Genomic DNA, 23,141 nt, shown 5'->3' with positions numbered 1-23,141 from the left:
GTCTTATTTAGTGGTAATTTCTTGCTCAAGGCGTATAATCAATGACATCTTCATATAAGCCATTGTTATTCCGAGATTGGTTCACATGCATGATTTTCCGGACTCGTCTCATGGCTCTGGACAGTTTCGACAGACAAAGCATTACTATAAAGTCTTGACCAAGAAAGTCTAGCTCTTGCGTAAAAAGGTTCCCCCTTAAGCCGCAAGGTGATGCCTAGACAGCTGATTATAAATTATCATGTCCAACCGACGCCAGGCTCCAACCCGACCCGGCCTCGAGATGTGCAGGGAACAAGCTTATTGGGCGCTAGTATAAGAAATCCACATTTCTGCGCCGATATTGCGATATCCAATACGCCCTATTATTGACATGTTGGATTGGAGCATTATCATACTATTTCACCCCTTGCGCTTATCAATGCCGTTGTAGCGCAAATCCTCCGCGGCTTACTTACCTTTCTTAATCTCGCCAGAAGCACGAGACTTTCCAACATTGACTACTGTATCTCTGCAACCACTTTCCACTTTCAGCTCACCATCATGTCGCTCGAGACACCTGATCCACCAGCCCACGCCACACAAGTCCGATTCGCTGCTGCACCGTTGGAACTCGACGACAGGCACGACGATAGCAACGAGCCGATTCCTTCAGACGCAGTCCTCCGAGAATCGCAACTCGCCGATGCCGCCGTCCCGGATGGAGGTTTCGGCTGGGTCATTGCGTCAGCCTGCGCCGTCATGACTTGGTGGTTCGTCGGGATAACATACTGCTGGGGCATTATACAAAGCGCGCTCGTCGCCCAAGGACTCTCAACGCCAGCCACGCTGTCGTATGTAGGGTCTCTGGCAGTAACATTTGTGTCCATCCTTGCTCCCGCCTCTGCCGGTGTGATTGCACGCGCCGGTGCTAGGAACACTGCCATCCTCGGAGTATTCCTGCTAGGCCTGGGGAATATCCTCAGTGGCTTTGCGACCAGCAGCGTCGGCGGTCTCTTCGCCACGAATGGCATAGTCATGGGCTTTGGAGTCGCCCTTTCATTCATGGTTTGCTCCACAACACCGGCGCAATACTTTTATCGCAAACGTGGGCTTGCGAATGGTATCGTCTTTGCTGGGGGAGGTTTGGGTGGTGCCGTCATTAGTTTCATCATGGACGAACTCATCATCAAGCTCGGTATACCATGGACTTTTCGTGTCATTGGACTCATGACCCTCGCCACTGGACTCCCGGCTGCGTGGCTTATCCGGGAGCGTGTGCCGGTCAGATCACAAAGTCGTATCGAGTGGCGTCTGTTCCGGGATCCTCAATTCGTCATTCTCTTCGCCGCGGGAGCCGTGGGTACATTTCCCCTGTTTGTACCGCCTTTTTTCCTCCCACTCTATGTCAATTCGCTCGGCTTGTCATCTAGTACTGCAGCCGGATTGCTTGCAGGTTTCAACTTTGCATCTGCCATTGGGCGTATTGGCTGTGGAGCTCTCTGCGATGCTTTGGGCGCCCTCAATACACTCTTTGCTTCACTCTTCATTTGTGCCTTGAGTATGCTTATTATCTGGCCCGCATCACATTCACTGGCACCTTTGGCCGCATTTGTTGTTATCAATGGTCTTTCGAACGGAGGTTTCTTTGCTACCATGCCTACCGTAGTAGGTAACATATTCGGATCTGCCAGATTGAGTGTTGCAATGGGGATGATAGTTACCGGCTGGGCTGGGGGCTATTTAATGGGTGCTCCCATTGCTGGATTCTTACTCAATGCTTATGGCGGCGAGAATCGTGGGCTCAATCCATATCGACCGGCAATGTACTACGCCGGCGCAATGGCATTGGCTTCTGCGTTGTTAGTCCTAATTGCAAGGATGAGATTCTCTGTAAAGTTGATCAAGAAGCTCTGATACTTTCAAAATAATAGCCCTTACCAACACTAGTGATGCTGTCAAGGGATCACATAAATTCCTTGGATCAGGCATGTCTATAGTGAGCGAGTTTGAAGTCGCCGACATCAAGTACCTTATTGCAGATATGATTGTTCACTTTATTATTTGGCTTCAAACGTCATGATTTGAACTACCCATGTTTGATCCGTTCGTCTGCTGTGTCTCATGTTACCTCTCTTAAGATGAAACGGGTCATATAGCTATGCTAGACTAACGTAGATTATGTAACTGATTAACGAAGTATATTCCCGTGGGTTGACTGCATGTCCCTCAAAACCCATCGTCGATTGTACTAGGCTGTAGTCACCCTCTTCCTAGCCGCGAGGTCACCGAGTCCCTCCCTGAACCAAACTACCTAGTAGTTACGGTCGACCACTTGAGCGCCGTCGAGGTTGTCAATCAACTCGCTCCTGCTTGGAAAAGACCCTCCAAACCTGTGTTCCAGTGTCTTGCGATCACAAATACGTGGGGAAATCATGTATAGTGGACTTGGGAGCTTAGCGCACAACGCAACACTCAGTGTCTGCTGATATAGCCAACAATCGGCTGGTCCGGTATCATCTTCCGGATACTTGCTCAGAAGTTCTTCGATATCAGCACGTTGAATCTGATGCAAGGTATCTTTCTCAAAGAGCCAGCTTAAAGTACCGAGAGGAGGCTGATATTCATGTCGTGGGGTCAAAGCAAAGATCTGTCTGTTCTCAGCCCGCAGCATGTCCTCCACCAATGACTGGCATTTGAGAACACCATGAACACGATTCTCGCTAATTCCTTCCACGCCTAATGATGAAAAAATGGCCTCAAATGCCGAGACATCGCTAACGACGTTGTTATCGGTGAATTCCGAGAGATACCAATCTTAGAATGCTCAATTAGCTTCCATGGCTGACAAAACCGAATTGATGTGACCAGGTGACATACCTGGGCAAAGTTCGATCATGTTGTTTTCGATCTCTTTAATAATGTGCAATTGCCATGGCGCGAAGAAATGACAAAGAGCGGTGAAGATTTCTCTGTCTTCCTCGCGGTCGTCCTCCAAGTATACAGGAAATAGCAGCCTCAGAATCTCGAGGATGTACACGGAATTTTCGAATCTCGATATCTCTTGGTTGTTCAATGCGAGGCTCTCAAAGTCCCATAGACGATCCGTCCACGACTCCCTAGATAAATAACCGAAGTTTGATGACCAGTTTCTCACATGTGTGTGGAAGTGAATCATGCCTCTAGCCATTTTATGGTCAATATCCGACGGCATTAAGGCTCCAGGAACCAGGTATTTGTTGCCGAACTCTTGGAGTTTGACAGGTAGTTCTTCAAGAGAGCACGACTTGCTGAAGCCGCGTATGGGCGAAGGCGTCCAGGTGAGCTGCGAAGCGGCATAGCGGGCAAAGGCAATTGACATATTCTCTTCGCCAATGACGCCACGAAGGCAGTAGCGATGGATGTATGTTCGATGCGCGGCGTATGTGGTGGCTGATGACAGAGGATATATTAGCACGTGCCAGCGACAGGGTCAGGTATGGAAGACGTACTCCACGCTTTGCTGGTAAGGGCAAGATTAGGAATTGACTTGAAATCGACCACGAGGAAGATGATGAGCCGGATATCATTCTCGAGGAGTCCCATGCCCTGAGGGCGCAAGGCGGCAGCGGGGATGTCCATGATGATTGATGATACAGCTTGAAGCCGGCGACACTGGGTTGCCTGCTTCAAACTTTGGTGTGGAGTGAAGATAGAGTGAGGAAGGAAAGGGAAGGAAAAAAGAATAAAAGATGTGTCGAAACAAGGCAAGGCAACTGCAGCTTCAAGCTACCTACTTAGTGGGTAAATTGATTACGACAAGGACTGCATGCAAAGTCGAATAATTTGGGATAAACGGCGCTGGCATGGAATAATCAATTCTTTGTGTTAGAAAAATAGCAAGTACGGGATTTGGAAACTATTGGATTGGGCACACCACGAAATGCTATATACTAACTACCACAAATACTAGCTAAAGAGGCGACTTGACGTAGAATGCTCAAAGACAAAAGCCAACTCCATTCCATGACAAGTTGTGATTTTCCATATCTTTTCAAATTCCCTTTCTCCGTCCTGACTTAAGATTGCAAACACTTTGTATCTTTCATTATTCATGTCTGCCTCCATATCGTTGCTGCTCAACTAACGACCCATAGCGGAATCTTGCAAACCGTGAAAGCATACCAAGTGATTCCGCCTCAAAGCCGATATGACCAGACATCAAAACGCATTCCTTCAAACCAAGCCAATACATCAATGCATAAATGTATGCGCCAGAGACAAACGGGGTTGACAGTTGTCATGACACATCAAACATTTTCTCTCCCTTCAGTGTAACAGGGAAACCGCGAAAATTTAGTTCAACGGGCCATCTCGTTCAAGGCAATGGCCTCTCCCTCACCATCCAGTGGACCATCCTTTCGGCCAAAGAAGGCACCAAAGGTGAGGATATGGCCAACCTTGGTAGCCATGGAGCGGTGATCGGGCTGCTCAACTCCCTGAACCTCGGTCTTACCGTCGGGAGCGAGATGAGTCTGGTGGTCCTTGGGGAGGTAGCGGCCAGGGTGCCAAATGTTCCAAATGGCGGAATTGGCTAGAATCAGGGTGGCCTCGAAAACGTAAAAGATCCATTCGTAGCGCATCATGGGGCTCGACTCTTGGACAAATCCAAAGTCATCACGGTGGGTGTACGTGTCGGCAATGGCGTCGACGAGTCGGTAGGCGCCGCGGATCAGGAGTAGGAGGGTGCTGATGTACAAGACGACCATGGGCGTGATGGCGGCGGGAGACGTGATCTTGTCCATGGTGATTTGTCTGCGGAAGTAACCAGAGAGAATGTAGAAGAAGACAATGACCGTAAGCTGTAGGGCGACGGCAGCAATGATCAGTCCTTTGCCGGCAGACTGCTGGTCTGGAGGACTAGTGCGGTCGGCGGCCAGAGCAACTCCCAAGATGCATAGAAGCTCAATGAAGGCGGTAATACCGCCGCAGACAGCCAAGATCTTGCGGGAGGAGAAGGGTGCCAGATGAGGAATGTAGCCGAAAACGCGGGACAAGACATAGTAATTGGCTAGGGCGTGGAGTGGACTGCGTATGGTAGACCATTAGAACGTGGTATAATGGATAGTATTCAAGCTCTGTTGACCTACGGGCTGATGTGAATCAAGAGCTGACTGAGAGTGTACAAGGCCAGGCCGTGGCTGGTGATGCTGTAGAAGAATGCTCCATAGCTGCGAAATGCATAGCCGGCGGTAAGGATGATGGCACTGATGGCATACAGGCCCATGAGTCTCCAGCTCTGATGGTGACTGTTTTCACGTCGCGTCAGTATTGAGAAGACTGGCCGTGACAGTGCGGGAGAAAAATGAAGGGAGTCGTACAAGCACTGGAAGATGTGACCAAGGGCGGAGATGGCAAAGGCAGCGGCGAAGAAGATGGGAGCTCCCTTGTCAGGAGTGTAGACGTAGAGGCTACTGGACACTGCCGCCGACAAGTTTGTTAGTGTGAAATGCCGAAAATTGAAGCTGGGCGAAAGACGCCCATGAAATAAATCACAGGACAAGACTCACCAGGCTGGCTGTTCTCCATGTTGACAGCTTGAGATACTTGTGCTTCAGAATTCGGCAAAGATGGAGGTTGCTGTAGTCATTGGAAGATTCGAGCCGCAGAACGACTTTCCAGCAACGTTGTTTGAGTGGTGTTTGGAAGTGGCTCAACGTGAAATTTCGCGAGAGCTTGGAAGGGTGAGTGGTGTTGTTGTTATTGTTTCTTATCAGCAGATGGGAGACTGGAACGCCGCCGTTTGTCGTGAATGTAGACGCGACAGATAAAGCTCTTGAAGTACATGGGTACTTGTTCAGGTCCTGAAGAACTGCTGCACGAGCTCAAGTGTTGCTCTGTCGTACACTTGGGCCCAAGACGAGACGAAGTGCGGCGTTTGCTTGGAAGCACGAGAGTAAATGAATAGTCACCTTGCTGGTCACACTAGGTGAAAGTGGAAGAGAATCGTGCCGACTATTCCATATCTGCTTCAAATGATTTTCTCAATACCTGGGTACACTTGCTTGATAGTCGACTATGGGTATGGGTCACTGACAATAATCATGATTGTGATTGCATAGCTGGCTTATCAAAGTGTCAGGATGTCTCCTTTCTGCCCGGATATGTCTACATTTACGAGTATAACTGCCAAGGTCATGGAGACTAGGCGTTTAAGACACAGCAAGAACGAGAGCCACATGTATTCATTATATTGACAAGTCTTGCGTCTAGCAAAGGATGAGCTCCTGGGAGGAAACGAAGATTGCCATTTCCACATAGATTTCTGCATCTGCTATAATACCTTGAGTTATTTGCCTTTTTTTCCTTGATGATACAACATGGTCAAAGTTGAAAGGAGAGTTGATACCTGTAACACACACTATAATTGCAGACTCATCTAAATTCATGGCCCAGGGCGACTACAGACATATGACGCTATACCTGCTTTTGTTACCAGACGCATTGCTCAAGCATTTGCGTAAATCATGAACCCAACCACAGACGTACAAGCTTCCTTCATTCGACGACTAGAAACATCACAATGACAGTCGTCTATACCAAACCCCCCAACTCCAGTATAAAGCCAGCAAGCCAACGATGCGTTTAACAATCCAAATTCATCATTTCTTCTCCTCAAAGTAAAACTGACCCAGCCGCTCACCACCCTTGGTACTGCTCAGAGCTGGTGACGCGACTCCAACGTGTCCCTCGCCAGCATCCAAACTTTCATGAACAATGCGCTCAGCTTCCCGGGATACAGATCCAGGCATGCCTTGACCTAGCTGAGTGGCAGGTACGGGACCCGTGGCGGTGGTGTCTACATACGTATCGTCACCTGTAGTGCCAGTATGACCACCTCCATCCACGGCGATACCATTCATCATCCGGGCATCTCTGCGCTCAGCTTGGGCAATGGCGCTGACAGGGGTATCGCCAGCATCCCTGAGCTGTTGAGAGCGCAGCATGGCCGCCTCGCTAAGCCCTGAACTGCTACGCTCCAGACCCCAGGCTCCGGTAGCACCCGTGGTACCAGGCAGCGGACGGCGCTGGTAGATTGGACCGCTTACAGTGCTGTTGGCGCCTTCGCCGAAACCTACCAAACTGGCAGTCCCGTCATCACTCATTCGGTCCTCGTAGCCGCCAACAGAGCGGGCGCCCAAGTCGTCATCCATGACATCGGCACCTGAACTAGAGTCCACATCCATTGTGCGGTAGTTGGTATCCATGCTCATGACATCCTCGTCGACTTCAGTAGCGTCTCCAGTGTCAGTCGTCGTGCGCGCGCCAACACTTCCCGTCGCAGAGGCAGTTCCAACCGTGCTCATCTTGGTCGCGGCTACAGGCTGGCCATTGCTGTCAAAGTAGGAAGGGCCAGAAGGCAGGGCGCCGATCTGCTGTTGTGAGATGGAACCGGAGGGGAAGCCAGTGGATGTAGGCGTCGTCTGAGGGGAGATGCCAGACTGACCCTGCTGTTGCTGGCCGGCGCGCAGGGTTGATACCCTCTCAAGACCTGCGAGACGGGAGATTCGGTCGGCGCGCTCGGCCTCGAGGCTGTTGGTCGAAGGGTTATGCGAATGGCCGCGCTGGGTACCGAAGCCGGGGAAGGCATGGGCATGGCCGCGGTGGCCGTCTTTGATGGCGGTGGTCGAGAGGGCGGACAATGAAGTGGTTGTACTGGTGGGGGTTCCACTGCGGCGGTAAAAAGGTTAACAACCATGGTTGGGAGGAGAGGGAGTGATTCAAGACATCCTTACGGCATCTCATTAGGGGTGTCTGGATTGGAGGGCGGCTGCGGGAGGTTGATGATCATGGGTCCGGTTGGTTGCGACATGTTGACGGACTTGAATGGCAGCCTGCCGGCAGGACTGAAGGAGATGGAGATGATTGTTGTAGTTATGGGTGGAGGAAAAGGGGATGTATTCGATTCAGAGTTGGCGGCACTGGAAGAATCAAAAAGTGACAAACTGTTCCTGTAGAATTGTTTGTCTGTCCTCTGGCGACTGATGTGATAGATGCTCGTCAGTAAGCTTCCCGACTTTGCTCCAGGTTAGACAGTTTTCAGCTGCCCCTAAGGAAAATGACGTCGCGCAGTTACCCAGTGAACTTTCAGGTCTGGGGAGAGGAAGCTTGGGGCTTTGGCGATTAGCGGGGTTGCTGCAACTTCGCTGTGGGTGGTCTTTGCCGAGCTGGATTAGCGAGTGCCGGGGTGAGAACAAGTGCAACAAACAATGCTTCAAAACACCCAAAGAACTGTTTGTATTTGTGATGTATCAGTCTGGTAATCTCTTATTCATCAGGTACTTTTATTGATTGCAAAGTCCTTATACTCGCAAAATGGAAAGTTTGTTTATTCATTTTCAAGGTTTCTGCCCAATATTGGCCTCAGGTAGCGATGCAAAACTGGAAACACGTGTTACTGGAACCCGCCCTGAATATCAGCCCCGCGATCAGTGAAACAATGGGCTTTATCTGACCTGGAGCGGGTCGGATTAGCATGACGTCGGGGGTCATCGGGTCCCCTGGAGCAACGCGGGGGTGCAGGGGCTTGGAGACCCTGAGAATCACTGAACTGACTGCTTCAGGGCCCACTGCAACTGGGTAGTTATGTAAATTAGGAATACTGCGCTGAGTACGTAATGTAATGCCAAGATGGTACAGGACAATACCACACTATAAATAACAGGCATCAGGATCACGAAGTATCCAAACTATCGCAATCTCGATCATATTCCCAATTTCATGTTTGCTTACGTAGGTGTTTCCACTGGCACTATAGTACCCAAAGTCTCGGCCGAGTCAACCCCGCAGTTACATACAAGCCCACTTCCTTTATCCAGGCAATCACGAACCCGCGGACCTTACAAAAGAAGAATTGCGACGACGACACGATAAAGTTCAAGAGGTTCATGTATATAGGGACACATGGTACCCATCTAGAATACACCGGGGGTGAAATCGATGACTTGAACCAGGTCCACAATCTCACCTATGCTCTTGACAAAACCTAGATGCGCCGGATCCTCACTCTGATAAATGTCATTGTCAGCGTCAATTCGAAGACGATTCAAGGGAATCTTCTGGGTCGGATGGATCTTACCAAGTAGTACGCACGATCATCCTCGTTGTCAAACTGGCTGATAAAGGCATGGGTGAAGCCATTCTGCAAAGTTTTAGCATACTTGGCCTGGTATCATGATAAACTAACAGTTTACGTACCGCAATATTCTCCGGGCTGTTGTTGATTCCCCCAATAGAGGTCTTTACATACTCTTGCTTGGTTTCTGGATGTTTACAGTTTGTCTTGAGCGCGAGCATTCGATTACATGCCTGCTTCGAGTCAGATATCACATAAGCTGAGTTACCAACCGCCTCCACGGTAAGATGGGATTGGGCCTTTGCTAGTGGAAAGAGGAAAGCAAACAAACTCACGGCCTTGACCTCGTCCAGCGGCACCAACGACTTGAACTTGAACAGGACGATATGATAGATGGCCATGTTGATCACGGTCGCTATTTCAAGCAGACAAGCGCTTTTTTGGAAATTTATCTTGTGTTTGCGAGGTAGATGCAACAAATGGCGATTATCGCGACACGTAAGATACTATGACAGTGGAGGGGTTCCTCAGAAAATCGGAGCACACCTTCGGATAGCCGAGTGTATATTCTGTAATACCCCACTCTGACCCGATCAAGAGACCGTTGCGATGAATCTTAATATCTGCGGCCCGGTCGATCCTCAGGGATAGCATGACCACCAATATCAAGACAAGTTTTCGTGTCAAAGATTGCTTACATTTCGCATCTTGTCAACCCCTTCTCTTTTTCCCAGCATCAATACCGCATCACAGTTCGAGACTTGGCACAGTAATTTCTAACCATATGTTTGAATTATTGATTACCGAAAGATACGATCTTGACAGCAGGACTGACAAAAGGCATTGCGTCCGGCTTATAACAAATAATCCTGTCATGAGTGGGACCTCTCTACATGGCTGCCACATTAAGGCTTGACGGCCGTAAGCACTACAATCATCATGAACCATATAGTCTACCTAGCATCCGGGCGAGTCTCGTAGATGACATCTGACATTGGGCGGGGGATGGCGCTAGATAAAAGACGGAATTCCGCTGAGAGTACGACATTATACTGGGGGTCCTGACTTGTCTGAAGATATCAACACCCGACCATGTCAGAAATCAAAGCTGGAGCAGAGTTTCATAATCCACCGCCGCCGGGCAGCACACGCAATGCCGTTCGGACAGACGCAGCAGGACTTGTGCCTATTCTGGACGCACAACCGGAAATCCACATTTATACAAAATCCCATCCTCTCTTTGCCGACCTCAGTAGGGTCAGGACGGAGATGACGGAGATGACGCCCCTGGCCATTGCGCGGCCGACCAACGAGGCCGAGATTGCGGCCGTGGTGCGACACTGCAAGTCAAATGGTATTGCCGTCGCTATACGTAGTGGTGGAAACGACATGGGAGAGCGATCTCGCAGTAATGGCGGCGTGGTTATTGACGTCCGGTCCCTGGACCACATGGTCATTGCCGCGAATCGGCAATCCGTTCGCCTTGGAGGCGGAGTGAACCTGGGTAGTTTGCAAAAGTTTCTCGACTCCCACGAACTCGATGCGCCGTGTGGTTGGGGTTACGAAGTCGGATATGTGGCCTGGGCTTGTGGTGGCGGGTACGGTCTCGAGTGCGGTACCCGCGGCCTCGGCGTGGATCAGATCTTGGGAGGCCGGATTGTGACATCTTTGGGAGAAGTACTAGAGGCTGTACCCGGTGATGAGGGTTGCAACGACCCGGACGCCGACGACATTTGGTGGGCTCTACGAGGCGCTGGCGCTGGGGTGATTGGTGTTGTGAGCGAGCTGACGATCAAGACCTATCCTAGGCCGCGGGCAATCGCAGGCTATGTGTGGTTCCCCCTTTCTGAAGCAGAGACAGTGTTTGGAAATATGGAGAAGCTGTATCAGGAAGAGTTCCCCGACAACTTTGCGGGTGAAGTATTCGTGATCAACCCAATCAACAACGACGGCGGCACGATCAACCATTTCTTCTGGTGGCAGCTGAAAGACGACGGGAGTGACTTGGAGCAGGCAAAAGCATATCACAAGAGAATCACTCAATGCGGAACGGTAATCCACGACACCGTCAGAGACAAGGATGGAGACTACAATGAGAGTGAGTATGAGTACCCGTATAGCATCATGCTAGAACGAGAAGGACACTAACACATTGCAAGCCACGCCTCATGACTTTCTATTCTCCATCTCCATCCCCAGCCGGGGTTCTGGAATGAGAAGCAGCACCATGTCTGCTAACTTTCCATCATTTTCAGCCAAGCTCGGCACCATCCTCGCTCGGCATCCCTTACCGACAGAGAAATCCTGTATCGTATTACACAATTGTCACGGGCGCGGCGCTCAAAGAGACCCAACGGCAGCATTCGGCAACCGAGACCAGCATATACTCATTGGCATTACGGCACAATTTGACGAAGCCGAAAAGGAACCCGAGGAGCAGGCTAGACGCTGGCCGGATATTGTTTACAACGAACTCCAAGAAGCGGGTCTATTGACGGGGTGGAAATACATCAACTTTAACTCGCCAGAGAAAGGGGACGGCAAAATGTATCTTGGGGGCGAGGGCGTCAAGAGAATGAGACGAATCAAGGAGAAGTGGGATCCTACAGGGCTTTTTCAGCGCTGTACTCCAGACCTCGGAACTGATGACCTAATGAATGGTTTTGCTTGACGTCTAACGAGATAACTGTAGCCAACAGATTTTTAAAGTCTGGCCTAGATGGAGCTGATAGCTAGATGCAACAAATGCAAGTCACTTTGCTATTTGGAATGCTCTAGATAGCTTTTAACCTCTTGGACATTTTATTCAAATTGTAATATTACACAAATTGAATCCTTAATATACTCCTGTTCACAGTCCATCTTCATTAGGTCCTGCCAATATATAAACACATCCTCTTGCCTCTCAAATAGAAAACGTTGGCTTGTAGACAAAACATTTGTCTTTTAACATCGCAGCCCAAACCAAAGTCTTTACCGCTCGGGCTGCAAAAGATAAGGCACGACCGAAAGCGTGAAACTACAAGGTCCTAAAATGCAGAGAAACCTATAATATACGGGGGGAGGGGAAAAAAGAAAAAAAGACAAAAATATGGAGAAGCTGGGAATCGAACCCAGAACCTTTTCCATGCTTTTATCGCATGCTAAGGAAACGTCATACCACTAGACCACATCCCCGGAGGTTTTGATCCGAATCGTCGAGAAGGTTGACGATGGATTGTTGAAAAGAATGCGCGTAATTAGGTCCAAGTCTGGTGTGTTGGTGGGCTCTTACGTACGGACGAAGGTGGACGGGCACATGAAGAAACGGTAGGTAACGAGTGGGTACCTTGTATACGTAGGCTTGCTCATGAGATGAGACGTGAATTAATTGATCGAGGTGCTGTTGTTCCGAGTCAGGCTGGTTTGTTTGATGTGTATAAGTGAGGTAGGTGCCGACGCTTGTGTGTTGTGGGCCAGGAACATTAATTAAGATATGACTTATACCTAGCACGAGAGAGTCATTGTGGGACAGAAGTCGAGCTAGAAAATATTTCGTATTTGGATCAATGTATGATAGCTGATTGCATAAACAAATGTGTATATCAAATGTCCGAATCTCTCGACAACAAAAGGAAAAGGCAATCAAACTATGCATATGCCAAATGTTGATAACGCCTGGATATGCTCTTGAAAACGAAAAATGCCCTATAGTCAACGTCCAATGTTGTTCCACCTCCTCCGTCACTATTGCGCAGCAGCCGGAGCGTCATCGTCTTGTTCCAATCTACGCAAGGCTGCCGCCAAATCTGCGCCGACAACCTGAGTAGGCAGCGGAGCCGACTGGTCTCGAAAGAAACATCCCTCGCGGTGTCCATCAGCCCGAAGAAAACCACCCTCTTCTCCCGGTACAAAGATGCCGCGCCAGTCTGCCAGACACTCCCAGCAGAACTCGTAGTGACACCTGGAACAGGTCATGTGGAAACACCCATCCCCCTTTTGAACCTGCACGCCACACCCTTCCCCGGGACAAGGTTTGGTATGTTCCGCGAGCCAGGTCTGCGTCTCGGTGAAAGAGTGCTCCCGCTGCGATGCATACTGTGCACATGTGAGATCCGCATGCCAGGGACTTTGACACGTATAGCACATGGTAAAGTTGCACTCGGAACATTCGATACAGTTGGCGTCGGCTTCGTCTTGAACCGAGGAGGGAACTGTCGCCGGGTCATCATACAGGCTACCCGAGATGCAGCCCTCTCGCAGACACCATCGAAAGTTTGGCTGGGACGAGATCGATTTGAGGACAGTGTAGCGATCGTAAGCGGTAAAGGCCTCGGCAGTGGCGAGACAACGAATCTCTGCATATGTGAATCGATGCTGGCAGTCGGGTGTTGGACACGTTATATTGTCCACTGCACTAAAGCCCCGGCTCTCGATCTGGGTGGTGATATGCATTGACAGACAAGCCCGACAAATGTCGTGATCATGTTGACATCCCGGCAAGATCTCGGCAATCGGAAAGGACCTCACGCGCCATGTCCAATCACCACCTAAGCCTTTGATGATCTTGTTCCAATTCTCCTGATTGCCAGTGTTGAGTTCGTAATGAGTATCGTCGCACACGAGACAGGTTCGGGGAATGCGATGTCGTAGCAGCCCTTTGAAAATGGGAATCATCAAAGTTCCTTGACCATCAGCTGTGTCGATCGGAAGATTCACAACATCGAGGTTCTCATCGTCCGCGTTGTCGAGAACATTCTCGAGTAATGGCTGCATGCGGTGATGCCGAACGAGGCGATCGTGCAAAGCCTTGCTCCGACGGAGCTCGTCTCTTCCGGGAAGTGGATCGAGTTTCTGCAAGTGAGACCGCAGCTTTGTACCTCGTTTGTAGCGCTCGATATACGGTGCAGTGTTGTGTAGTCCCAAGTTCTCCATTGCCGCGCGAATCTCATCGCTGGAGTTGAGCGGTAGGTTACGGCCACAGCATGGTACCGGGCACTTGAGCCAGTTCGATCCGCGATTCTGCAAGTCGAACCACCATTGAGTTGATATCCCCGAGATGATGGCAGCACTCAGGCATGTCTTGCACACAAAGCGCCTACAGCAGCTCGAAGTACCCAGATCAGGGTCAAAGTCCTCGAATGCCGAGGCAGAGACCATCGGAAGCTGTGACAAGACTTCAGAAACGTACGAGCTCTGATGCGGGTTCTTGATGCCCTTAAACTTGGGAAGATGGCACACTGCGCATAGTGCGATGGGTTGCTTCAAGTGACTCCCAGAGACAATGACATCGTTCATAATCCTTGTAAACTCCTGAACCTGAGATGCCGAGAGAGGAGTATCGAGAGTCAAGGGCTGTTCCTCGTCGTGGATGATACCGTCAACAATGACATGGGGTGTAAACAGTCTCTTGAGCACAAGATCCCGTAGAGTTGTCGTCTCAAACAGAGTAACATCGGATCGCTTCTTGTTCTTGCTTCTCCGCAATCTGCTTGTAGGCCGCAGGGCAGGAGAGCGGACTGGCGATGCTGTGGAAGGCCGATGGGACTCTGGTGAAGAGTCCTTGGAGGACATGGCCCTGAGTTCCTCGAGTTCTGCTCGCAGGCGTGCATTTTCCGCCATTATGGTTTCTCGGTCATCGGGCTCCAGATCAGCGTCCTGGAGGAGTGCCCATGGGTTCTCAGCAGAGCTCCAGTCCGGGGGGCTCTGAACGGTTTTGCCTTTTCTGGGGGTGACGGGAAAGTTGTCGTGCAAGGATACATCACGCTGTTCCAGTTGGTGATGCACCGGGCCCGTTGTTGCAAAGGGGTCGACGGCCATTCGCTGCAAGTCTTGAAAATGCATTGGCGGCGTTTCCCTGGCAAAATAGGCATCAAACTGGTTCTCCAGACCCTGAAAATTGATCACAGCGTCAGAAGAATTGTTGATTGTCCTACTCGAGTCTGGTCGTCGGTCTTTGTTGCTGCTGGCATTGTCACCACGGAGTCCCGAGGGATGCTTATTATTAGAGTTTGATGACGGCGATGTGCCCTTGGCCCGCCAGTGGTTTTGTACTGCATCATCATTGTCATCGCCAGACTGCAGCAGCTCGCTGAAAGCAAAGGAAATTGCGTCCTCGCGGTTTGTCAAGGTGTGGTCCCAGTTGGAGCGTGCGTCGGTATATTGGGAGCAAACCGACTCCTCGTCATCCGCGACATCTCCGCCGATGAGGACAGGGTCAGACCTGTCCGACCCATCGCCATAGTATAGGTGGTTTGTGGCAGCCGCCTGTCGCACATGGTCCTCGTCTTCGTCTGCGGAATCCCGCCTCGAACGCTGACCAAAGCGCCTCACTGAAATGAAGCGCCAAATATTAGGACGTCGTACATTGTCCGTCGTTTGTTGTTGTTGAAATTGCTGCTGCTGTTGCTGTTGTTTCTGCTTCTTTACCAGGTGAGGGGCCATGTCTGCTACTACCATGATCCAACAACAGCTGCCGCCAGCCGAGTGGGTCGCTCTCTCAGTGCTCTTTGGTGGTATTCAATAGTAGAGTAGAAGGCTTCTGGGTCCTCTCCTGGCTCTTTAAGTGTATCCTCCTTCTTCTCACATTGTTTGGACCGTTTACCGACTTTTAATATGCGCAATCGCAACTCATGGGGTTGATTCCAAGGGGTCACGCTTTTTTTCTTCAAAGGAAAGACCCAGAAGTTTGTGCCGAATTGAATTAGAAACGGACAACACAAAAGGGACAATGACCCAAAGATCCAAGACACCGACCGCCCCTCACTCGACTCACCCATAGGTAAGCAGCGGCCCAAGCAAGAAACGTAGCACTTGCGTGGTCACTCTCTTATCGCACCAAGTCTTTGCACCAAACGGGGGCCCCAGCTTAGTTGTACAAGTGTCTCGTTGTGGAGGGGGGGAAACGCCCCCCATGCCTACCATGCTTGCCATGCTCAAGCTGCATCCCATCCCCAATCATCGAATCGCCGTGTCGCCCAATCTGAAACCCGGTGGTGGCAAACAACCACCATTTCAATGCTGGCCGAATAGGTAGGTAAGAAAAAGGGTATGGAGGGGGAAGACCCCAGGTGACCACCATCGCCTCATGCTAGCTCGAGATACTAATCGCGACTTGAGCCTATGGGCATCCAACTCGCATCCCTCTTTATTACCGGTACGGTGCCGCGTGGGATTTGGTGTGGCTTTAGCAGGTAAGCTGGCTGCTGGGTAAGCAAGCAGTGGTCATACCCAAAGCAACTTGCTAATCTACATGTCGACCCAGCTTATTTGATCATGCTTCTCGTGCCGTGTGCTCTCTTTAAGACAAGACGTGCAACTATAATAGAAAAGAGTCGCGGATCCGCCCGAAAAATAAAAATAAAAACAATTATCTGATCTGGGACAGATCTTGGCCGGGGTGAAAGGGGGGAGTGGTGATGAAGCAGATTTGTTCATGTTCAGGCGCATAACCATACCAACCGACCGCATGATGCGCTATAGTCAGGGCACACACCGATATATGGGACAATTGAGTTGCAGAAGTCTCAGACCCCTTGGGTCACATATGGTGGTGTCGACCCTTTTTAGCCGCAAAGCCGCAGTATGACGTTTCTACTCGTGACGGCCGCTGCGTAGTAACGGGCGCAAACTCCTGGACACACTTTACTACCAAAATGCAACATGTAAATATAGCATCTGTTGCATCCGTCGTACGACATAACCAGCGCGTGCTCTTTCTTGCGTGCTACCTGGTTGCTACTGATGCTGTTGATCTCCCCTTATGCCCTGGGTGCAGATGGACGATTCGTGCGTCACGTATGGTAACTATAAAGCATCATCGCCCAAATTTCGTGTCCCGCGCACCCCCGAGTCAGTCAGCTTCTTGACATTGCGCTACACGCAAGCGAACAGTGTGCCTTGGCGACCTGGGAACAACCCAGCAGGCTTTTTGTGCGTTTCCTCGCTTCAGGGCACCTACCTTAGCTCTAGAGACGACATGCTGCTCCTAGTCGTGGGCGACTCAAATATTCCGTCAATCATCCGTCTTGCATCGAATCAAAGCTCGTGATAAGGATGATCTGCAAACGACGGGTGGTCATCGGTCGGGGCCCCGGACCGGAAATGGCTTGATAAATCCGGATTATAAAGTTCATTCAGACCTGTCACGTATAAGCAGTCGATCACTCGGCAACAACTAGCAATTTATCACTCTCTCATGGGCGCATAGTACATTGCATTATGGGTTGCAATAATTGGCTCAGTCCTTGTGCATTGTTGTAATTCATACATGTGCTCTTGAGGACCAAGGCCATGTATGGACCTGTCGCTACAAGTGACGAATCAGCTCACAAATCAAGGTTGGCAAGACGACAAGAATACACATATCAGCAAAGTGAAAGATGATTTTGATCACTATTCAGAATCAAACAGACTGGCTAGATTTACCAGTCTTGAAAAAGTAGACAACGGATGATTTCCCAAAGTCGTCCCACAAAGAGATTATGCACAAAAGAAAAATGTGCATGTAAATTCTCTCTTCCTCTTGATCAAGTACTCCCATCATCCTTGCCAGAAAAGAAAAGAAAAACAAAACCCGCAATTCATCACTTGATCCCCCTTTAACCACAAAATATCATCCTCATGGCTTGAATCCCATTCACTTGTGATGACCAGGTTCGCACTCTTGCCACTGAAGATAGTGGATCTGGGTGAACTTGAAGTCAGTCGAATCGACCTATAGATGAAGAGAGAAGCAAACAAGTTAGCAAAAAAGGTCTTTTCCCAACTTACAGCACTGGAGCTGATCATTTTATTGTAATCCGGGTGGTGCGTGGCAGTGGTGGTGGTGCTTACCGTCAGCAGAGCCGTGTTGTTGGTGTTGAGCGGCGTCACGCGGACCTCGGAGTTGACATTGAGCAGGCCCTCCTCGCCGCACGGCGACCAGACGGTGCTCTCGAGGCCGAACTCGTCCGTCTTGAGGTAGTTGTCGTCGTATGCGCCCGTGAGGGTTTGTTGCGCAGAGACCTGTTGAAATGTGAGAAGAGTGAGTTCAACGGTTTCTCTTTTTCTGTTCCTTCTTGATGTATTCTTTCCTTGTATCTTCGACAACTCTCCTTGCTATACGACGTAAGAGAAACTTGACGTACCTGGCTAGAGTCACCGCTAAAGTAGTAAGTCGACTTGATGACACCCCTATCGCCCTTTTGAAGGTACGCATAACCACGGTAGTCGGCCTTGAAGACGCTAAACTGCCAGCCCTGGGGCAGCTTGAGCTGGAGGTTGAGCTGGCAGTTCTTGCGGCCTTCAGCCGGCTGAATCCCGGACCCGGCCTGCGCGACAAAGCTGTCATACAGCAGCGTCACCGTCGACAGGTCGCTGGAGATGGCGCCCGCCACGCTGCCGGCGTTGCAGCCAGACCCGGCGTACGAGATGCCCTCAATGATCACGCCCGATGGGGGAGCATCGCTGGTGGGAGCCTTGACCACGCCAGGTGCTGGGGCAGCCAGCGCGGCGGGGAGAGCGGCTAGGAGGACTCCTTTCAAAAGCATGTTGATTTTGAAGTGAAAGATGTCGAAGAGTGGAAATGAAGCTTGGGGTAGTTGTTTTCACTGCTGATGCTCCTTGATGCTTCTCTTTTCCATCGTCGATGTGAGTCCAACCTCGATGTTCTTATACTTGCCGCATCCCCCAATGTCGTGATCGGATATCGCAATGAGTATTTGGTACCCCAAGTTTCATAACATGACAAGAAGGCCATGAAAGCAATACCAAGGCCATGTTTCCTTGATTTTAAAGTCAGAGGGTTACAGCGAGAAAAACGTGGCGGCGACAACGAGCAAATCAGACTTGAGTCAAGTTTGACAAGCTTCACTCGAAGACCAAGACGCTTGAGGACTTTGGATATTTTTGTCGTTCTGTTTGATATGGCAAGGCTTGGCCGCCATGGGTACATGACCCGGTACTTTCAACCAGTTCCTCTTACTGTTCTAGACCGTCGCAGGGCCTCGAACTTTCCCCAGATTGTATGCTGCTGGGTTGGGTTTTCTAACTAATCCGGCGGGGAAAACCTCCATGCCAAGAGATCTGAGCAAGTCCCAAGTGGTTGTCACGACTCAGAATCCATGAGCGGAATATTCATGTCTCGGACTATACCTTGGACAGGAAGGAGATTACATGTAAGCATGGCACGTTAATGATGGTCATTGTATTTATAGCAATGTTCATGCAAGAGCAATATAATGAGCCTCAACTTATCATATGTAAGCAAGGCCTAGACTCGATATTATGATGACTGAAACAGTTGCTCGGATGCTATCTGGAGGTTCATCCACCAGGCACCCTACATCGCTTGGGCTTTTATATACGTGAAGACCGCTCCTAGAGGGCAAACGGTTCATACAGTTGGTCCAGTTGTTTGCTCCTATTGTCAGTCAAGGCTTTGTCAAGATGCACTGAATGTTTGAATAAAGTCTCTGGTCAAATAACAGATTCACTGCTGGATGAAACTGGAGCAACTATAACTGCTTCTTTGAGAAAGCTACCCAAACAAGCAGCTTGGCATCTCATTTCTGTGAGAGTGGCTGCTGTCAACACGCCAAGCAGGTTCATACCACCTTGCAGCAGAAGCCTTTATTCAACCCTTGCGCAGCTGGTATATAAGTTTCCATCTGATCACACCGTTGCAGACATGTTGCAGATAACCTTAAAATAACTTCATATTGCACGTCTTGTATACTTGTTTCGGCCTTGATCGGAGCTCTTCCTTCTGCTTTCTTTCCTAGCCTCTTTTCCTACATCATGAGGAAGCAATTCATCGGCTTTGTTGAACCTCATCATCTTTTTGCTCAACACTCGGTGCCATGTTTGTCTTGACTAAACATTGATCTAAGTCACTCACTCAGTGGTCATGGCGGACGCGCCGAGGCTCAGCAAAGACCTAACCGGGCCTAGCATCCATATTGAAGAGGCGGAATACATATTTATTCAGTTAATAACCCAGAAGTTAATCAGCTCAACTCAGCTGATGCCCGCCTGGTCCCTCATCAATATAGTTATTCGGGTCATGGAGCGTTGCGACTTGCCCCGTAGAGCCAAGCTCCACAGCCTAGCCGAGCTCGTCAAATCGGAGAATTTCCCCAATCGACTATACAAGCGACAGTTTGCATTGAACTCGAGATGTATTGACTCCGGAATAGGCAGTTTGTATCGTCGATCAGCTCTTCGATGTGAACAATTAAAAACGGGATAACCCGATACAAGGTAGGCACAAAGTAACTCTAGGAAGCAACATGGTTATTTTCATGTCTAAAGTTATATAGATTGCTGGAGCGATATAGTTCTAGATACGCTCTGTGGCTTGATCGTCCACGCCGTCGCCAAAAATAGCAGCCTTTTACCCATTTCCAGGACTTGGACTATGAGACCTTTCTGACTGATCACAATCACGCGAATGAGATGCCTGTATCGCCAGCGGCATCTATTGGCTTTCCCGAACCCTTGAGATCCTTATTCGTGCACTGCGCCAGGATGCGCCGGTAGCTCGTCAAGGGAATCTTGCCATTGTCTGTAACTTCCAGAATCAGGTGCATCAGCTGCCCCTTTTCGACAGCCTGCCTACTCATCAGCTCGACTGCGCACTTTTCGGGAGGCGGTAGCTCGACTTGAACCCGACTGCCCTCGTCGTTCAAGTTCGTAACCTTGAGCTCGTCCACCTCGGCCGAGGTCCACCACTGCGTGGCTGTGGGCTCTCGGTAATGCCACCACTTGAACGTCAGCTTGTCGCCCTCGTCGGGATCGTAGGTCTGGGAGGCGTCCAGAGTAAAGGACTCGCCGGCCTCGCACTCCACCAGGAGGGGTTCGAGGCTTTGGCTCCCATTGACAGAGATGACGGGGTGGTGATTTGCCGACTTGAAGTCCCCAGACAAGGTCCATTGCATGCGCGCAGCAAAGTCGTTTTGGAATGTGTCCCTCCAGCGCCATATCGTGGCCTGATTTGACCTATATGTTCGACCGTCGAGCCCGACAACTTCATCGGCCGCGTCGTGGTGGCTTTTACCGCAGAGACCGCTTCCGCTTATGTCGTGAAGAGCATACCGCCCGCCCCACGAACCATAGTCGGGGCGCTCCGGCACTCCAAGGCCATTCTGGATCAGATACAGAAAAGTGGGTGTGTCACCCTCTGGGATAAACATGTAATCGGGATACGCCGACCCAAGAGGTCCAATCTGAATGTTTTCTTTTACCCATTCCTTGGTCATCTTGGAGAAATCCGGGCCGCCCTTGTCAAACCCATAAAACTTGTCGCCCGAAATGCCAGTCCAAGCAGCCAGTCCATACTGGTTCCAGCCGTGCAAAGACACAATGTAAAACACGGAGGGAAAGTTATTGCGTATCCAAGCTCCGGTATCGTCTTGATCAGAGATGGCATACACTCGTAATCTCGCATACAAGCCCTCGGCCTCTTCCGCCGAAAAGTCCTTTCGAATCTTGTAGAGGACTTGGGCGAGGACATTGGTGCCGCCCCAGCACAAGACCCACAGCGGGCGCTCGTCGGCGATTAGTATGCGCTCCAAGAGCAACTTCCCTGCGTCGCTCAGAGGGACATTGTCACCCACGGCCGCCATGCCGTAGACGCTGGCGCCGCTGCGGATCAGCGCCCGCAGGCTGTCCGCCGACGCATACTGGGCATCGGCGGACACATGCGCGTTGAGGTTGTCGACGGCACCAGCGTAGGCGTCAATGATCTTGTGCATGTCCTGCGGGCACACCTTGGTCTTCATCCAGTTCGAGGTCACGGCGCCGAGGCCCTCGGTCTCGAATTGGTTCGAGTATAACAGGTATCGGACTAGCGATTCCGCATCGTCGGGTTCGTTTGAAATGTCGGATAGAATGAAGACTCTGTGTCGTTTGGGGAACGACAAGGACCGCGCTGCTTGCGACATTGTGAAATGGACAGAACTACCTCAATTCATATATAACCTGGAACTATCCCAATAATCTTGTATCGAGCAAAAGATGTCGCGTAATGAACAGCAGCTCTGGCTCTCTTTATCCTATCAGTCCGGGAATTCGGTGTCATGTTTCTATGCGGTGCTTAAAGTTGCCGTATTGGGCGAGACCAGCGCTAAAAACGGTCATGCGACGCACTGGGGGTGGGAAAGAAGCTGAGCATTTTCACGACAGCTTCAAGATGCCGCAATTGTCATTTGAGGCGTCCCGAGCCTTTGCCGACAAGACTAGCTTCTTTCTTTCTACCAAGACCTTGTCCGCAACTCGAGTGGATAGATGTATTACACAGTTTCCTGAATTCGAGAAAGGTCGCGCGCCCTCTAGTGAAGAATGCGAGTATTGCTAAGAGTAGCCATGATCAATGGCTCAACCAGTGCATCCCAATGCTCAATACAAGACATGATGCTGGAGTCGAATTGTTGAATGTCAGCTCCAGGCTGTCTGCTGAATACCGTAGACAACACGGATCTTCTCTTTTCAGACCAGTATGAATGGGCGTGGGAGGGGAAAGAAGATCCATGAATGTTTTGGTTAGCGGACAATCCAAAACCTCAAAACAACAGATATCATCATTAATATGATCAAACAGATGTCAGCAAAACTTCAGGACCAGCGTGTCAGAGTTTATATATTTTCCATTGTACGCATTAACCTAATACACATAGGTACCCAGCCTGCGTACTATTTATGTATGTCATTGTCTTTTGAATGCAACTCTGATCTGCCTTTTTGACAGGTGTCGGAGCATTTCCCCCGCCTTTCCTACCCCAAACACCCTTACCGCTTGCGGCCTTGACGTCATGCTCACGGTTGAATTGCAGGCCAGGTACGTAGACAAAGCAGTAGAACCCAAAACACGCACGCGACCGGGGGGTGATTGTTTGCAAAATTTATTGCTCTTTGTAAAAGGGGGGGAAACCAAGTTTTTGGCTTTGTGTCTCAATGAGGGTCGTCATCATGGTACCTTCAATAATAAGTTCAGTTCCTGCAAACAAATTGAAAGCCTATTACGTAGTTTCAGCCTCATGTCTATGGCATCACCTACATGTTTGCACGTACTGTCTGGGAATAAAAAGCCACA

At 50.1% G+C, this 23,141-nt stretch overlaps 9 protein-coding genes across 9 annotated transcripts; 2 read left to right on the top strand and 7 right to left on the bottom strand.

Annotated features, from left to right (window-relative positions):
* Positions 1 to 540: 540 nt before the first annotated feature.
* Positions 541 to 1,893, top strand: PFICI_14568 (uncharacterized protein; the record flags this gene model as incomplete). The annotated part of the gene is made up of 1 exon (XM_007843149.1): positions 541 to 1,893. One exon carries the CDS (start codon positions 541 to 543, stop codon positions 1,891 to 1,893), a length of 1,353 nt encoding a protein of 450 aa, XP_007841340.1.
* Positions 1,894 to 2,290: 397 nt separating this feature from the next.
* PFICI_14567 (uncharacterized protein) lies at positions 2,291 to 3,597 on the bottom strand (the record flags this gene model as incomplete). The annotated part of the gene is made up of 3 exons (XM_007843148.1): positions 2,291 to 2,793; positions 2,857 to 3,408; positions 3,468 to 3,597. 3 exons carry the CDS (start codon positions 3,595 to 3,597, stop codon positions 2,291 to 2,293), a joined length of 1,185 nt encoding a protein of 394 aa, XP_007841339.1.
* A 719-nt stretch (positions 3,598 to 4,316) lies between these two features.
* Positions 4,317 to 5,544, bottom strand: PFICI_14566 (uncharacterized protein; the record flags this gene model as incomplete). Its single annotated transcript, XM_007843147.1, has 4 exons — positions 4,317 to 5,043; positions 5,106 to 5,264; positions 5,337 to 5,436; positions 5,526 to 5,544. 4 exons carry the CDS (start codon positions 5,542 to 5,544, stop codon positions 4,317 to 4,319), a joined length of 1,005 nt encoding a protein of 334 aa, XP_007841338.1.
* Positions 5,545 to 6,617: 1,073 nt separating this feature from the next.
* Positions 6,618 to 7,828, bottom strand: PFICI_14565 (uncharacterized protein; the record flags this gene model as incomplete). The annotated part of the gene is made up of 2 exons (XM_007843146.1): positions 6,618 to 7,686; positions 7,752 to 7,828. 2 exons carry the CDS (start codon positions 7,826 to 7,828, stop codon positions 6,618 to 6,620), a joined length of 1,146 nt encoding a protein of 381 aa, XP_007841337.1.
* Positions 7,829 to 8,930: 1,102 nt separating this feature from the next.
* PFICI_14564 (uncharacterized protein) lies at positions 8,931 to 9,492 on the bottom strand (the record flags this gene model as incomplete). Its single annotated transcript, XM_007843145.1, has 3 exons — positions 8,931 to 9,023; positions 9,095 to 9,157; positions 9,214 to 9,492. The coding sequence occupies 3 exons, from the start codon at positions 9,490 to 9,492 to the stop codon at positions 8,931 to 8,933; spliced, it is 435 nt and encodes a 144-aa protein (XP_007841336.1).
* Positions 9,493 to 10,183: 691 nt separating this feature from the next.
* On the top strand, positions 10,184 to 11,762 carry PFICI_14563 (uncharacterized protein; the record flags this gene model as incomplete). The annotated part of the gene is made up of 2 exons (XM_007843144.1): positions 10,184 to 11,189; positions 11,251 to 11,762. 2 exons carry the CDS (start codon positions 10,184 to 10,186, stop codon positions 11,760 to 11,762), a joined length of 1,518 nt encoding a protein of 505 aa, XP_007841335.1.
* Positions 11,763 to 12,817: 1,055 nt separating this feature from the next.
* Positions 12,818 to 15,514, bottom strand: PFICI_14562 (uncharacterized protein; the record flags this gene model as incomplete). The annotated part of the gene is made up of 1 exon (XM_007843143.1): positions 12,818 to 15,514. One exon carries the CDS (start codon positions 15,512 to 15,514, stop codon positions 12,818 to 12,820), a length of 2,697 nt encoding a protein of 898 aa, XP_007841334.1.
* Positions 15,515 to 17,708: 2,194 nt separating this feature from the next.
* PFICI_14561 (uncharacterized protein) lies at positions 17,709 to 18,600 on the bottom strand (the record flags this gene model as incomplete). Its single annotated transcript, XM_007843142.1, has 3 exons — positions 17,709 to 17,786; positions 17,843 to 18,076; positions 18,199 to 18,600. The coding sequence occupies 3 exons, from the start codon at positions 18,598 to 18,600 to the stop codon at positions 17,709 to 17,711; spliced, it is 714 nt and encodes a 237-aa protein (XP_007841333.1).
* A 1,893-nt stretch (positions 18,601 to 20,493) lies between these two features.
* PFICI_14560 (uncharacterized protein) lies at positions 20,494 to 21,993 on the bottom strand (the record flags this gene model as incomplete). The annotated part of the gene is made up of 1 exon (XM_007843141.1): positions 20,494 to 21,993. The coding sequence occupies one exon, from the start codon at positions 21,991 to 21,993 to the stop codon at positions 20,494 to 20,496; it is 1,500 nt and encodes a 499-aa protein (XP_007841332.1).
* Positions 21,994 to 23,141: the final 1,148 nt, after the last annotated feature.

Source organism: Pestalotiopsis fici (genome assembly GCF_000516985.1).
Source record: "Pestalotiopsis fici W106-1 unplaced genomic scaffold PFICI_Scf_13, whole genome shotgun sequence".
Lineage (NCBI taxonomy): Eukaryota > Fungi > Ascomycota > Sordariomycetes > Amphisphaeriales > Sporocadaceae > Pestalotiopsis > Pestalotiopsis fici.
Note: the sequence above shows the minus strand (reverse complement) of the source record. Positions and strands in the feature narration are given on the sequence as shown.